This window comes from Rhyacophila brunnea, unplaced genomic scaffold, assembly GCF_057557595.1.
Source record: "Rhyacophila brunnea isolate RB1 unplaced genomic scaffold, BYU_Rbru_1.0 scaffold_1, whole genome shotgun sequence".
Taxonomy (NCBI): domain Eukaryota; kingdom Metazoa; phylum Arthropoda; class Insecta; order Trichoptera; family Rhyacophilidae; genus Rhyacophila; species Rhyacophila brunnea.
Genome location: NW_028232751.1, coordinates 50624215 through 50641795, shown reverse-complemented (window position 1 = coordinate 50641795; position 17581 = coordinate 50624215). Strand labels below are relative to the sequence as shown.

At 33.9% G+C, this 17581-nt stretch overlaps 1 protein-coding gene across 1 annotated transcript in view; it reads left to right on the top strand.

Moving 5' to 3' along the window:
* Nucleotides 1–10327, top strand: part of Abl (tyrosine-protein kinase Abl) — a 73087-nt gene extending 62760 nt beyond the window's left edge. The window contains exons 10-11 of the mRNA XM_085946890.1: nt 4755–4963; nt 7814–10327. Of these exons, the coding sequence (XP_085803016.1) occupies nt 4755–4963; nt 7814–9985 (2381 nt within the window). The 3' untranslated portion in view covers nt 9986–10327. The remainder of the gene's footprint in view (nt 1–4754; nt 4964–7813) is intronic.
* The last annotated feature ends 7254 nt before the right edge of the window (nt 10328–17581 follow it).

Below are 17581 nucleotides of genomic sequence, written 5' to 3'. Positions count from 1 at the left end.
GGTTTCTGAATTAGTACAACCATCTTCTTCTTCTATCCGTATGCGTTCTTATACCATTCATCCGATTGCAATGAAACTTTGGTGTGTTGTTGTGCGCACGCCCGTAAAGGTTTCTGAATTAGTACAACCATATTCTTCTATTCGTATGCGTTCCTATACCAAATTTGGAAAATCCATGTTCTCACATGGACAGCTGTATGTGGCCTGCTCATGCGTTGGAAAACCTTCTGTTTTATTTGTGTACGTACCAGACGGAAAAACAATAATATTGTGTATTCAAAAACACTTCAACAAACAGAATTAAAACACAAACACTTTCTTTCTTTGAGTGGCATTGCAACGCATGCGCTTTTGACGTGGATTATCACGGGAATAGTGCATCGCTGAACTTAGTGCTTTATATGGCGATAAAGCACCATCAAAAACTACGGTATATTGCTGGTTTAAGAAATTTTATCGTGGCCGTTTTTCGCTCACAGATGAGCCACGTGAAGGTCGTCCAAAATCGGTTGTTTCTCCAGAAAACATCGATGCTGTGCGTGAACTGATAATGCAAGATCGTCGTGTGATATACAGTGAGATTCAGGCATCCCTGGGCATTAGTAACACCAGCGTGAATACTGAGCGACGTGAGGAAGCTATGTTCGCGTTGGATCCCGCATAATTTGACAATCGCATAAAAAAGGCATGTGTCGATTGGTGCAAGAAAATGCTCAAAAAATACAATCGAGGTGCTTCGAAAGACGTTTATAAGATTGTTACAGGTGACGAATCTTGGATCTATAGGTATGAGCCCCAAAGTAAACAGCAGTCGACCGTATGGGTCTTCCAAAATGAGCTTAAACCAACAAAAGTTGCTCGCGCTCGAAGCACTTCGAATGCAAGTGGTCGCCTGTTTTTCGGAAAAACGGGCCATGTCGCAACTGTGCCTTTAGAGAATCGTAGAACAGTCAATTCTAAATGATACCCAACCATTATTTGTTTGCCAGAATTTTTTGGTGAAATAAGGAAAAGCAACCGTCGTCGTCAAATCATCCTTCATCAAGACAATGTGAGCTCTCACACATCGGCTCAAACATGCGCCTATTTGTGCACTCAAAACATTAAATTGATGGGTCATCCGCCGTACAGCCCCGATTTGGCACCAAATGATTTCATGGTCAACGATTTTCGAGAATATTTTGAAAAACAATAAAACTGTTTTCATTTATAAAAAATTCATTTTTGTTTGTTGTTCCCGAAATATAAACGGCTACCCTCGTAGTATTCAATAATTTTAAAAACTTAGATTTCTCAGAGAAATATGATTTTTTATTTTTAGTATTCCCCTGTGTAATAATCTGCTTATTAATAACTAAAGAAAGACTTGTATATCGGTTTAGAATGTCACCATGATTACAAGAGATGGCAGTATATTGTGTACAGTATATTATTTTATTTAAAACAACCAACTAGGGCAAGTATAGTGAGTGTAAAATACAGTGTGTATACACGCTCATTTTCTATGGCCGGCCTTGCATGCACGGAATTGTAGAGCGCATAAACGTGCTTGTGGCATACATCCAATTAAAATGAAATAAAACACAGAAAAATCGTTGTAATGGCCATGGTATTGGCTTTATTGGAAAGATAATTTTATGCCATTGGCGTTTAAACAATATGATTTCGGGCATATGGGTGCCGCCGCGGCTGGTTCGAAGAAAGCGCAATCTGGAAATCGAATTTTCAGCCACTTTTTGGATCAGCTGGGGCCGCATATCGGCAATAATGTTGGCTTCTAAGTCGTTTATCGTCTCTGGTTTATCGGCGTCGACTAGCGACTTCACATATCTTCACAGAAAATAATTCAAAGGAGTTACATCACACGATCTTAGAGGCCAATTCACAAGTCCATAATGCGAGATTATGCGCTCATGAATGTTTCATTCAATAAATTGATTGTGGTGCACGCTGTGTGGCATGGTGCGCCGTCCGTCTTGTTGAAACCACAGCGCTTCCACAGTGATGCCGTTCAATTGGGGAACGAAAAAGTCAGTAATCATGGATCTATAGCGCTCTCCATTGATTGTAACGTTCTGGCCGGCATCATTTTTGAAGAAATATGGACTAATGATTCCATCAGCCCATAAAGCACACCAAACAGTGACTTTTTGTGGATATAACGGCGTCCCAATAATGGCTTGTGAATTTTCTTCATTCCAAATGTGGCAATTTTGCTTATTGACGTAGCCATTCAACCAAAAATGAGATTTATCGCTGAACAAAGTTTTGTGGTGAATATGAGGATCAAGAGCAATCTTGTTTTCGGCCTATTCACCGATCGTACGATGCACATGTTGGTCAAGCGAATGGATCTTGTAAACCCGTAAACCAAGATCTTTGCGCAAAATCTTCCATAAAGTGGATGGACACAAATCCAATTGGTGTGCACGATGGTAAATCGACTCATTCGGTTCCTCCACAATACTACGCTCCGCAGCAGCAACAGCTTCTTCGGTGTGCACTGTACGGCATCTCTGTGGATGCGTATTATCAATAAGAGTTTGCGTGGTGCGAAAACGATCAATGGTTATTTGAATTACTTGCTCGGATGGACGAGTATGTCGACCATAAAATGGACGAAGCACACGGTAAGTTTCGCGAACTGAACCACAATTTTCGAAATAAATTAGCACAATTTGCAAGCGTTGTTTTGGCGTAAGTCTATTCATGGTGAAATGGCACACCAAACTGAGCGTAAATCAGCTGTCGCTGGAAAAAATGTTGCCAATTCAAAAAAAACACCTTTATAACCATAATAATTAGAACTGGTTTCTTATGCTTAACTGCCCTTATAATAAAATCCCGGGCGAGAATATAAAATAAAAACCCCTGTGATCTCTTTATTAGATATACTAAAAAATAACCATGGGAATTATGTATAAAGTAATATGCAAAGCCTGCCTCCCTCAACTAAAAACAGATAATGAAGGGCAAAGATCCTGCCGTGAGTGTATAAGTACATAGAGCCAAAAGATGGGTAATGGCAAATTCCAGATTTCTAAAATCGATTCCTATAGAGTAGTACAAAAGTCTTTTGAATTTATGATATTATATTTTTTTCATTTATCGGTGAATATCGATTGATAAAACCTCAAACAAGTTTCTGGAATAGTATGTAGCTGTTTTTAAGTATTTAATTGTAGTTTTTGATTGAATAATAATTATTGTAGTGTTTCATAATATATGATTAAGTAGGTATACATGTTATATTTGTCTGACAATTTTTAGTTTTGGTTTATAGAATCAAAATCACTTGGAAATTATATATTTACATGTTCTTTTATGGCACGTTTCATAATATTATAATAATACATCATTAAGTAAGCCATCATCAAGTTTTCCATGGGATATATTGATAAATTGAATAATAAATATTACATTGCAATACTTGAGTATTTATAAAATCTGGATGCAGTAACTATATTTCTTTATATTGAGTCGTTTGTGATATTGAGTTATAAAGAAACATTGTTACACAAATTTTATCCGCATTCACTCATTTGAATAATTTCCCATTTAATCAAGTTGATGGTCATTGATTGAAAAAAATATATACATGATTTCATATTTATTCTTAGGTGTATAGCAATAGGCTCTCAAATGTGAGTACATAAATATTTACCAAAATTTGTTATATTTGATTTTCAGATTCCCATTATAATTTTCACCAACTTTTCGAGCTAATGATTTTATTGAGTATTATTTTAAAGAAAAAACTATATCTTGTTCCACCCCTAAAAATTTTTTTCTCTAAAAATTATGGTCTTGGTTCAATAATATTTGTTTCCATATTGCATTTCTTCTTATGTTCTTGAATTATTCGATCACCTATGCTATTATTTCGAAAAATACAATCCCGATAATATTTGTAGTATTAATTTGTGAGATAACCAATATAATATACATCGTAGATAGCATGATAATATAATATTATAAACAAATTTTACGAATATTTATACTTTATTTTTTTGCTTATGGATTTTCTTCCTTGATAAAGTAGTCAAATTGATTTTAATGATTTTAATTTAAAACTTTTCGGATCGGAATCCACTTTGTACTTACTCATGCATATATGCATTCAATAACCCCAATATGTAATTAGTTTCTTTCTAGAAATAATGCTTGTAAAAACGTAACTATTGCTCTTTTTAGTAGTTTTCATTGAGACGTTAATATTATATTATATGCAGTAAAAACAAAATATTAAAATCACATCTTGTGCCTTTTGCAATAATTTAAATTCATTGAGAACTCATATCTGATAGGTATTATTAATTATTTGTATTTTATACTAGACCGAGAATTTTTGAACTAATTAAGTGGGAATTAATATATATCGAATTCCTTAACTAGTATGTTAACTAAGTTATGTAATGCATTTTATAATCTAGTTTTTTGGGAAGCCTTATTTCATGAAATAGTCTCAAACAATTTCAACATATGTGATATAAATCGACTGTAACCATGCAAAATTTTTTATTCAATATAACACTGCATTGGTAGTGTGTGAAGTACAAGATACTGGTGATAGTCTATTGATTGTTATTTGATCTCTTTGATCTCTGCCACAAAAAAATTTGCTCTTTTCATCTGATTTCTTTCACAATATAATTCATTATTCATACACAGTGTTTAGTAATATTCTAATGAATTTTTCAAAACAATATTTATTCTATTAATAGTAATTTTGTTTCTTCAATTGATATCAACAGCTGCCGGTCGTGATTTAAAGTCCAACATACCTGGCAGAGCTGCTTCCTCGGATGGCTCTTTGCAAGAACACACTCCCGATACTGACGATTCTCAGGCAGAGGGCGGTCATCAGCCCGTCAACATCCAAAGTGGTGCGGGTGGAACTCAACCCCTTTTTAAACGTGCGCCCATCATGGGCCACAGAGGACTCCAGCATAGGGGAAAGAAAGTGAGAATTATAAAATAATTTTTAAATTACCCAAGTTACTTTTTATTTTATTGGTAGATGCCATTGATTTAAAATTATTCTATTTCATTAAAGAAGCGTACAATTATCGATAATCAGCTAAAGATTAAGGTTTTAAAAAAATATTTTCCCAACTACTCTGCAATTCAAAAAGAACAATGTGATTGCTTAGTATTGAAGTGTGTACCTAATTTAAATTTATCATCATCATCATCAGCCTGAATCTATCCACTGCTGGATGAAGGCCTCTCCCAGCTGATTCCACTTCTTTCGGTCCTGTGCGTTGCCACGTATTTCCGCAGAACTTCATCATTTCATCGAGTCAGGTCTAGGTCTATGTTGCGGATGTTTTGTACCTCTTGGGTACCACTGGATGACTAAATTTGTCCAATGATTGTCCTTTCTTCGAGCTATGTGTCTAGCCCATGTCCATTTGAGGTTTTCAGTGAACTCTATTACATTGCAAATCCTTGTCTGTTTCCTAATCCACTCATTCCTCTTTTTGTCCTTTCGTGTTATGCCCAGCATGCACCTCGCCATACCACATTGTGCTACTCTAAGTTTCTGGATCTTTCTTTTACTTAGGGTCCATGTTTCACACGCATATGTGATTACGGGAAGCACACACTGGTTGAACACTTTGAGCTTTAGGCACAGTGGGAGGTCACTTTTGAAGACATTATTCAGGCTGCCAAAAGCACTCCAGCCCACATTTACACTGCGAACAATTTCATCAAATATACATCCATCTATAGACACTTGTTATCCCAGATACACATAGTTTTTCAACTGTTCGAGCTGAATGCCATAGATGAGGATCCCTTCTTGGCACACAAAGCAGTTAAACATGACTTTGTTTTTGTAACATTTATTCTCAAGCCTACTTTGTTGCTTACTTCAGCGAGTTCCTGCATTCTGTTTTGGAGGTTTTCTGAGTCTTGCGAGAAAATTACTATATCATCGGTAAAGCGCAGATGACCATTTATGGGGATCCCTTTGTCACTCAAGTCAAGTTGCCTGAATAAGTGTTCCAAGGGTAGCTGTAAATAGTTTAGGTGAGATTGTATCACCTTATCGAACTCCTTTTCTGATAAGAAATCTGCGCGATGGTTTATTGAGATTGACAGATGCTTTTGCGCTACTGTATATATTATTGAAAATATTTATATAGCGCCTGGGGATTCCTTGATTTCTGAGTGCATCGAGTATTGAAAATTTCTTTATGGAATCGAACTTCTTCTCATCTATATATTATATAAAAATTAATGTTTGTTTGTCTGTCTCTGTCTGTCAGTCCTATATGCATTCTTATACCATTCATCCGATTGCAATGAAACTTTAGTGAGTTGTTGTGGGCACACCCACGAAGGTTTCTGAATTAGTACCCATCTTTTTCTTCTTCATTCTATCTTCTTTTATTCGTATGCGTTCCTATACCATTCATCCGATTGCGATGAAACTTTCATCAGTGGTTTTGCGCACACCCGTGAAGGTTTCTGAATTAGTACAACCATCTTCTTCTTCTATTCTATCTTCTATTCGTATGCGTTCCTATACCATTCATTCGATTGCAATGAAACTTTGGTCAGTTATTGTGCGCACACCCGCAAAGGTTTCTGAATTAGTACAACCATCTTCTTCTTCCTCTTCATTCTATCTTCTTTTATTCGTATGCATTCCTATACCATTCATCTGATTACAATGAAACTTTCGTCAGTTGTTGTGCGCATATCCACAAAGATCTCTGAATTAGTACAACCATCTTATTCTTCTATTCGTATGCGGTCCTATACGAAATTTAGAAAATTCATGCTTCTCACATGGACAGCTGTATGTGGCCTACTCACATGTTGGAAAACCTTCTGATTTATTTGTGTACGCACCAGACGGAAAAACAAAAAATATTGTGTATCCAAAAGCACTTCAATAAACAGAATTAAAACACAAACACCTTCTTTCTTTGAGTGGCATTGCAACGTATGCCGGGTACTCGCTAGTAGTCTATAAATATAAAACCCATGCATTGTGGCAGTTTGTATTCCTGGCACCGCTCTATAATTTCTCTGATGAACTTGGATATGGTCCATAGTGCTGTATCCTCCTCTAAATCCGGCTTGTTCGCTCGGTTGGTTCTCGTCTAGTACATTTTGTATTGGAATTTTTGTGAACGTCTTCTAGAGGATAGGGAGTAGACTTATTGTACGATAATTTGCTAGGTCTTCTCTGTTACCTTTATTGTGAAGAATGACCTTTCCATGCCTCTCGGACATCCTCTTTGCGCATGCAGACTGTGAACAATTGTGCAAGCACTTTGTTTGCATCTTTTCCCGCTTTTTTGAGGATATCTATCGTTAGACCATCTTCCCCAGGGTCTTTCCCACTTTTCACTTATTAATCACTGTCAATGGTGTCTTCTTCCCTGTATATATACAGTTGTTAAAAATAATTGGTCTGTCTTTTATGGACCCCAAATGCATAATGAATGCGTCAACAAAAATTAATCAAATGCCACATACAGTTACAACTTCAATAACAAACATCTCTCTACTTTCCTTCATTCAGATGCCATTTTGTCCATAGCTTATCGTAGCTCTGCGCTGATGAAAGTTGTTGACAAGCTTATGAAGATGCCAGTAGCTGGACGAATCAGCCAATATTTTGATAAAATTAGCAGTGCTTTGCGAAATATTTCAATATCATACCATATTACGCTTGTGCCATAACTATGTAGTGTGCAGTATCCTACTACGATACATTAGCGGCAGTAAGAGTAACGTGTATATAGATATATAAAATTCAGACTAACCATGTATTTATCTTTACCCTTTTCAGTCTGTACAAGTGGCTGCTTTGGATGTTCAAAATGTCACCAGAGCCATCAATCGTTATGGAACTTTGCCCAAGAATGCTCGCATTGGAGCATATCTGGAGTCACTGCGACAAGGTGGATTGAGCTCTGGCCGCGAAGGTCTCTCGGATGTCGATCACACAGAAGAGGAAGGGGGATTGTCTGAAGAAGGTCGCCCCGTGTCTCCAAGACTGTCAATTGGAATGACCCACATGATCCGTAGTAATTCTTCCGGAGGTGTTACTGTTCCTGCGCCCGCTTCCCCGCCATCTCGTACTCGAAGGTCTGTAGAACCTGTTCTGAGAACCTTCAGCCGACCATCTGATAATGTCCGCAGCCGAAGCCCGGGCAAAGCTTGTCCGAGTCTTGCTGACCTCGAGTTTCCACCGCCACCCGCTCATCTCCCTCCGCCGACTGATGACGCCCCCTGCCCTCTGGCTGTTTTACACCTGCCTCCCGCTCCACCTGTTGATCATCAAGGAAGTATTTGGACTGGAAATCCTCGGGACACTAACGCGGAAGGAATCACTTCACTTAAAATGGGCTCCAGTGCACCGACAAAAGGGTCATTCATGATTTACCCGGGACTAGATCCCAAAGTATCATACACCGTATATGACACTGAAGCTGATACAGACTTGAGTTACTTAATTCCACCGCCGCCACTTGAGGAAACATTTACAGAGAAACCCGTTATAGAAAAGGATGACAATTTATACTTAAAGAATAGCAGAAAAGAATTGTTGGAATTGGAGTTGGTTGCTGAAATCAAGGAACGAGCAGATAAAAAAAGTCACAAAAATTTTAAAGAATCTCCACCTACAGATAATACGAATCTTCCCTCCACCATTGGGGATCCTGTTGCCAGATTAGTTTCTGAATTATCAGAGAGTTTACACATGGACTCTCTTAAGCCGGCTTCTAATAAAACTGGTGCTGATCCTAAAGGGAAAAGTGTCGGTCCTCTCGATTTAAAGAGCAGATCCTCCCTTGGACCCGTAGATTTAAAAGCTGGTCTCCGTCGCACATCATACGGCGGTACCAGTTCGATCCCATCAAAGAATGACAATAATAAGGTTGTATTTAAGCCGCAGCTAAAGAAAATTGACCCACAAAAAAAGACAGCTATTAAAAAAGTGGAAGCCGAGAACTTAGGATCTATAGTTGATTTCAAGTCCAGGTTGCGAAAAGTAGAAACAGCCCCAGCTACTAACGGGACCGGTAAAAAACTGGTAGAAACACCTGCAGCTGAAAAAAACAGTAGTAAGGTAACTAAAGATAATAAAGAACTGAAGCCAGCACCTGTTGAAAACGTTGAAGCAAAGAAACAGGAGGCTAACGTAAACACGCTTATCATTTCAAAAGAGGAAGAAGATGATAAACGTCGAAGCACTGGTAGTATAAGTAGCCTTAAAAAATTGTGGGAGCCCAAAGAATCAATTACGGATATAACTACTTCACAACTAAGTCCCAAACTGTCTATGAAAAATACGAAACCTATTATTATTGAAGAGAAATCCGATAAACCCTCCAAGAGCGATGTAACTGATGATAAAGAATTTAATCCTGACAATAATTCGCTATCTATTATCATGAGTCGCAGTTTCAACATGAATAACAAGCCGGCCGACCAGTGCCGGAGGCCGTGGCCATCCTCAGCGGACGATAAACCCGCTGTGCCCGTTAAACCGCCAGTCAAAGCCATAAAACCTATCGTACCTGCTAAAGGAACCGGAGCCATTTATGCGACCCCAATCTCACCGATTGTAGTACCTCCTGGAAAATCTTCACCCCCGTCTGAATCCGTGCCTGATGAACCCAAAGGGGCCCGTGAAAATATAATAGAAATCTCGCAGGCCCTCGAATCGAGCCTCGGCACAATGAAAGGAATGAAGACAATCAATGGACCATCCTGGCTTCAACTTTCAGACAAATTGAGCATGTTTTACACCGCTTGTGTAGAATACTGTGCAGATGTTGCTCCACCTCAGCAGAGGTTTCAACTCCGGGAAGTTACCAACAGACTAGAGTCTCAAACGCAGGCTGTTAGGACGGCCGGTGGTCGGCAGAGGCCCGGTGTAGAGTCTGACCCTCTCCGCTTACTTAATGACATAGCGAATACTGTTAAAGACACTATATCTGCTCTTAATCGATAATAAGTGCCCTTTAACGGCCCATACATTATTCACTCTTTTTTATACTCTCCTTTGTATAGTATTTATAAACAAACTTTAAACAGTTATTAGAATGGCTGTTGAAAATTTCATTCATCCACGGATGTAATATTTTTTAGTGCATTAGTGTTTGAAGAAACAATGAATTATTATGAGATTATTATCATTCACATGTATTTATGTCTATAAACTTAAGATCCTTATCAAATACATATATTTATAACGTACTTAGAATGCCATGATAGGAATTATACAATCTGTTACTCTTATTATTATTACTTTGAATCAAATAAAATAATATTGATATTCATCAAAAACATCAGCAAAATACAAAATCCAACAAAAATAATCATTGAATGAAATAAATTACTTCAAACCAATTAAATAATAACCCTGCTATAATATTATGTATTAATTTTCAATCAACTACTTCAGATATTGAGTTAAGTCTTTTTACATAGTATTCTACATTCCACATCCATTACTATCATTAATATTGATAAACCATAATTGTCGGCATAATTTTTCCAAGTTCATTTGAATATCGGTTACACTCATCCAAATCATTAAACTATTTTTTATTTCGAGCTATCTTCATTTGTTATTATTTTACGTATTGTACATTTTTCAGTTTTGTCATTATTCCACCAAAATTTAATTTAAAAAATTCGATATAAACTGTATTATGGAAACACACATCGTTTGCATAAAATTTTACATTAATTATTGTTAATCGTCTTAATTCAAGTACTAAATAATTTTCATAATACATATATACAATTAGGTTATTTTCTTTGCATGACTATCATATCAGCTATTGCTGATGTGTTTGACTTTTTTTGATGAGGCCTATGATATTAAATTTTTATTTATTTTTGGTTGATAGAAACATTATTTTGATTATATTGTAACTAAGAAATCAATCTGTGATAAAGTTAATTGATAAAAATGCTTGCATATTTTTTGACATAAAAGATAGCTTTTTCAATAATTTATTATTGAAGTGTAGTGTAATTTATGACTAAGTAAATATTTTTAGAAATACTTTGTAAACTCAGCATAATAATACAATTTGGCATACTGATTAATTTTGGCATATAATTTGATGTGATTTTCTAATGTTTCTTAGAACGAGCTAACAAATTTTAATAAATGAGTTTTATTAGAATCAGTTAACGATGTTGTGTGAAATAATATAGTGGTATTGTAATTTTATTATTGTCATATTTACAATAATTCCACTTTATTGTTGGTGTCTGAATATATTATGTCGAAGCCGTTGTGGCCGTGTTATTATTACTATTTAAGGAAATGTAATCTTCTACCGTACTGATTTAGATTTGAAATGTTCTATAAATTATTTCTTTGCTGTAAATATTTTATATATTTTTCATGTGTTTGTATTATGTTTAATTTATGTATCTTAATAGGAACCAATCATCATTCTGATTTATATATTTGCCTTATTTCTCTTTTATAGGTGTATTTTCTAAAAAAAGTCTTATAACATTATTATATATTATTAGTATACGAACAACATTTAAAAATACATTTTTCAGAAATTACACCTAAAAGAATGAAATAAAACATTTTTAATGAATCACCAACATTCTACAAAAATGGTAACTGCCGTTTTTCTTTCTAAGCCCCACATTTTGACATTACCTCTTTTACTTTGGCAATGTACCCATTTGAGTTTTTGCCTACTCGTTAGGAATTATACAAAAATTTGGAGACCTTATGTCATGGGGGCCTTTACACGAAATTGCATGTTTGTAATAATAATTATTAAACATAAATCAAATGTGTATATATTTTTAAACTTTGAATATTATCGATGTATAATTTGATTTGTGAACAAATTTCACCCAAATACTTACTACCTACCTACGTGTATAAATTTACTGTCTGTTGAGTAATGAATGATTCATACGTATTTTTGTATATAATTTAGAAGTTAATTAATGAATTGAATTTCCCTTAAAGCTCTCTTAAGCAGCGTGACAACATAAATATATTTTTACACTATTTTTATTATATTTCGATACTGTATGTACATTAATGAATTATTCGTTTGAAATCCCAATGAATTTGTATAATTTGATAATATGTTTCTATAAATTGTGGATTGGCTATAACAAGTCCAAACAATGTCGTCATGCTTTGCTAATTATTCCGAAATGTGTGCTGTGATAAAGAATTATTGATTTGCAGAAGGACACGGGCTGGATGGATCAGGGGCAAAATGCACCGACTCAATGACACCTTCATAAGCATGTACGCATCCGTCAAACGCTAGTCTGGCAGTGCGTGCGTATTTATGGAACTGTGTAAATTATACTCTCAATTATTAGAGTATGTTTGATATTTAATTAACGTAAAGTTGTTTATTCCAGTAATGCTTGTAAAACAGTACAAAGGCATTGATAGAAGGAAACATGTGGCATATTTTAGAAAGAGCACCTCTATAATTTAATTGCCCACTGATTGTTAAGCTCACCTTCGCTCTATTCTAGGACCATCGATTATTATAAAATGTATGTGTAATTGTATGAACTTTATACTCCTAGTTAAGATGATACTGATTTATGCTAGTCTTTATACTTAATAACGATAGCTAGTAAGAAGGTAATGATATAATTCCCTTTTGTATAAAAAGAAAATCACTCTTTGCTGCTGAATTTAGAAAACCCGAGCTTGTGATTGTATATTCATAAATATATAATACGTCATTTGTATAAAATAGAGTAAATACGTTTAATTATTAACTGAAACCAAATAAATTATGCTCTTATTCTCCTATATTATTAAACAAATGTATGTGACTGAGAACAGAGTAGCAACTGAGAAGAAATTACTTTATTTTTATCGCAATTAGTACTTTATTGTTCATTTAACTAAATACCTCTGTTTTCATGTTGAGAACACATTCTCCTTTAAATAAGAAATATCCCTTATTGGATTTCTGATTAACTAATAACGTAAGCTAATCACCTCCGAGTAAGCAAATTCAAACCTAACAATCAATACCTACCTACATTATTTTTTAAATGAAAATAGTTTTGTTTTTTATTTTTCTTTATATTTCCAAATGTTTGAAGACGTCAATTTATTTAGATCGGGTAGATTGTAAGGATAACCATATACTGAATAATATTTCCACGATTATCAAATTTTGTTTATTCAAAAGTGTTATGCATTAGTGAAACCCAAAGATTTAACATTGAAAATGCATTTACTCAAAATTGAGGGAACGTGAATACAAAATAAAATGTTTTCTTACCAAATTATAAACGTTTTTCATTTTTTTTATTCCCCAAATAATTCATCCTACCACCTCCCAGTTCTAAACCTAATCAGAATCCTAAGAAATACAAAACATCACATTACAAATCAACTTTAGACATGTAATGAAAAAAAAACAGTAAATGAAACAGTTGAGTACATCAATTGACTCATGTAAACGTATGCAATTTGAATACCTACATTATTGATTATAAAAAATTAATTGTAACCGATTAGGTCCGAAGTTACCCACTCAATTATCGAGAAAGTATGAAGAGTGGACTTCAAGTCCACATCATCACAGTTTTATTTGCTCGTAGAACACAATCTTTAAGATACTGAAAATTCATCAGTAAAATCCATGAAAGAGAATTTTCTGTAAAATGCATACCAGGGATTTGTAGTCTTTTGCGTCGCATAGATTGTTACTAATTTCTGAAGATATAAAAGAATTTACTAAATTTGATAACACTGCCCTCTAGACAATTATACAGAAAGCATTGGAAAAATAATATAATATGGACAGAGCTAACTTATAAAGAGGTCACTATAATTTTATAATAATACTCAGACAATTAATAATATAATATGGGTCACATAAAACAAAAAGAATCAATAATAATTGCAATAAAAATGTAAATGAATAACGTTGAAATACTAACAAAATGAGTTCAAAATACATAACAGACGAATTCCATTTCGAGATTAGATTTATAGTCGTTGATCCAGCATCAATAGAGAATATCAGCTCTTATCATAGTAATTGAAAAAAAAATCATGACACTGGTTAGGAATCACTAAAGATGATAAAATAATTGCAATGGACAGAGGGCTGAATGTATTGTATATTTATAAAATTTTGAATTTTGGATTATACTTTTTATTATTTAGAAACTACAAAAAAAAATTCTACTGTTTAAAAAATAATTATTAAGTATACATTTTCTCCTACCTTTAATAGTTTTATTTTCTTAATATTCTTTTTGGTGAACTTTGTAAATGAAATAAATCAGTTGGAAATATATTAACACATTCGTGGACATGACAGCTATAAACGTCATATTTTGTGAGATGTGATATGACAGGACGTCCATTGACGTCTTGTACTGTGGAATGGAATACGAGACAACGTTGATAGAAGTCGTATTTTGGATTAAAACAACATGTTCCCTGCTATTTGTGTCACGGTGCAAACATATTTCCATTAGATAGTGTCGTATCTTGAGAATTAACTCATTTCTATATTTCTAAATCGAAAATTTTAAAAATTAAATTTTTAATATGTGTCATCACTAACATGTATTAATGTACTAATGTATTAATATGAATGAGTATCTATGTACTATTAATATTGATGAATAGAAGATACAAAATAAATGAACACAGAAAGTATTAATGAATCAAACAGTTAATACGATTATTTAGAATCGTTTATAGACAAAATGAGTACAGAAAATCTTTGGTAAACAGGTCATTAGAGAATGAAAAATAAAATAAGACAGGCAGTATAATACAATAATTATTTATACAGCTATCCAGTTGTTATGAATGGTAAGTATGTGGCTTGAAAGAGGAAATATAACAAAACAGATCTACTCGATCAAGGAACCAGACAATAGTACATGAGATTGGTTTCGCATGTGAACATTTGCAACTCAAACGTATAACCGTGTTTGATATGACTATACAAAAGACACTGTCTACGTACATTCTAGCACTAAGGCTTTCGTTATGTGATGCAACTGGTCCGGGATAGATATAGGCATTGCAATTTGGCCGCCAATTTCTGATAAAACGCAACGTGAAGAGAAAAAGACCTTTGAGAGGTTTTCAGCAAGCAATGTATACTTTCATCATAGCGTCAATGACCACAACATTTTCCACAGATATTTTTGCACCTTAATCATCATGGTTACATGTAAATTGTACATACGTAAAACATTTCACCGTGGCACATTTTGCCGTGAGCTTTTTTATCGGAAAGAGGTGACCGTTACACTATACGGAAGGGGTCGTCAACCTTTTTATGCCTACCGTCCACTTTTGCTTACTTTTCATGGTTAAAATTTCCTTACCGCCTACAAACATCGCTATATTTCAATCCAGTATATGGGTGAAAAACTTTCTAGAAGAAATTTAGGAGATGTGAAAAAACAAGTTGTTATAACATTTTATTCATTGCATCAAAAAAAGAGTGCATAGGTATACATAATATATTGAAAAAAACAAGAGATTTTAAAAATCGAATTCAATAACTAATGAGAACCTTGAGCCTGATGCTGTGTGACTAAATATTTGATATCTGGTTCAATTTTCGTTAAAAACAAACGAAGGTCTCCTCTTTCAGTGATTTTCAGATGATTTCTTTGTTTTGTCATGATGTTATTCACCACACTGAAACCTGATTCAACAAGATAAGATGTGGGAAAGGGTATTAAAATATCTTTCATTGTTTCCCACATTTTTGGATATAAACCAGGCATTTTTTTATTTTGCAAAAGTTTTTGGCTTCCGGAAATATTAAAAATATTTTTGCTCTCGTCATATTTCAGTTCCAACAACTCTTCTTGATAAATTATACCGACCTCATCCATATTTATGGTGAAAGAATTTATCATCCAATTATGTCTTTAAATTTAAAATGTCCTTGAATCTTATTTTCATATCAATTTTAAGTTCGCTGATATGGCAACTAAACCTTTCGATTTCTTCTGATGTTATTTATCTTCTTTTATAGATAATAAAATTCTCTCTTCAGAAGGTTACGATGGAGAAGATCAAGTTTTTCGATAAATAAGGACACAGTATTTTTACAACTAATAAGTGTTTTAGTGGCATCTTGAAGCTGCACGTTAAATTCATTAAATCGTTTGAAAATATCTGCCAAATAAAAAGCATCATGCTTAAGGTGAAGGCTTTACTGAGCCTTTTTTAAAGAGGCACCTAGCGGAAAATAATAATAAAAATATATAAGCTTGCAATTTGAGACATTTTTTTGATAATTTACAATTTCAACTGTATTGATGAATAAATATGTAGGTATCTGAAAACATTAAAAAGAAAAATATTCTTTATTTTAAATAAAACAAACATACAATTGTAAAAAATGTGAATTTGTTGAATCGGACCGCACCCTATTATTACATATATTTTATGGTCATAATTATTATTAAAATTTAGTTTATTAAGTTTTCTAAGCATCACCTAAGCGATTTTTGACTAATTCATAGTTTTAATATTTTTTATATCTATTTTAAAAACATCGATTTATATAAAAAATATAATTGTGTATAACTTGAAATCCTTTTTATTTATATCAAATTTTATTTATGTATGGTCCCAATATTGAAGCTTGGTTTGATATAAATAAAAAGGATTTCAAGTTATACACATTTGTATTTTTTATAAAATCGATGTTTTTTAAAATTGATATAAAAAATATTTAAACTATGAATTAGTTAAAAATCGCTTAGGTGATGCTTAGAAAACTTAATAAACTAAATTTTAATAATAAATATTACCAGAAAATATATGTAATAATAGGGTGCGGTCCGATTCAACAAATTCACATTTTATTACATTTTTTACAATTGTAAGTTTAACTTTGACTTAAAATAAAAAATATTTTTCTTTTTAATGTTTTCAGATACTTACATATTTATTAATTAATACAGTTGAAATTTTAAATTACCAAAAAAAAATCTCAAATTGCAAGCTTCGTATCTTTCCGCTAGGTGCCTCTTTAAAAACGGCTCAGTAAAGGCTTCACCTTAACTGTTTTCAATTGTTGGTAGATAACTCCCTTGTGATTTTCCTCTAAAAACTGCATGATACTGTCATATAATGCTACAAAGCGAGACAGGCATGCACCTTTAGAGAGCCAACGACCTTCTGTATGTAAAAGTAGCCTGATAAATTATTGCTCATCATAATCGTCTCACAAAACAGCTACAATAGCTTGCTAAGAATTTGCAATTAGGCACGTGTTACTTTCTAAATGCAGCAATGAACAAAAGTTAATCCGATCACAATGTGTTCAGTCCATGGGTGAAGTTATGCCGAAAAACAAAAATTCTGAAGCAAAATTTTCAAGGATTTTGGGGTAAAAGCAAAAATCGCCCAACACGGAAGCCTTACCGCCCACTAGTGGGCGGTACGGATCAGTTTGACGACCTGTGCTATACAGTCTTCAATTTTATTAGATACAATATGAACATTAATTCAATTTTCATAGCTGATTTTGGCAAAATTCATGAATTCAAGAATGAAAACCTAACTTAACAAATTATCCAG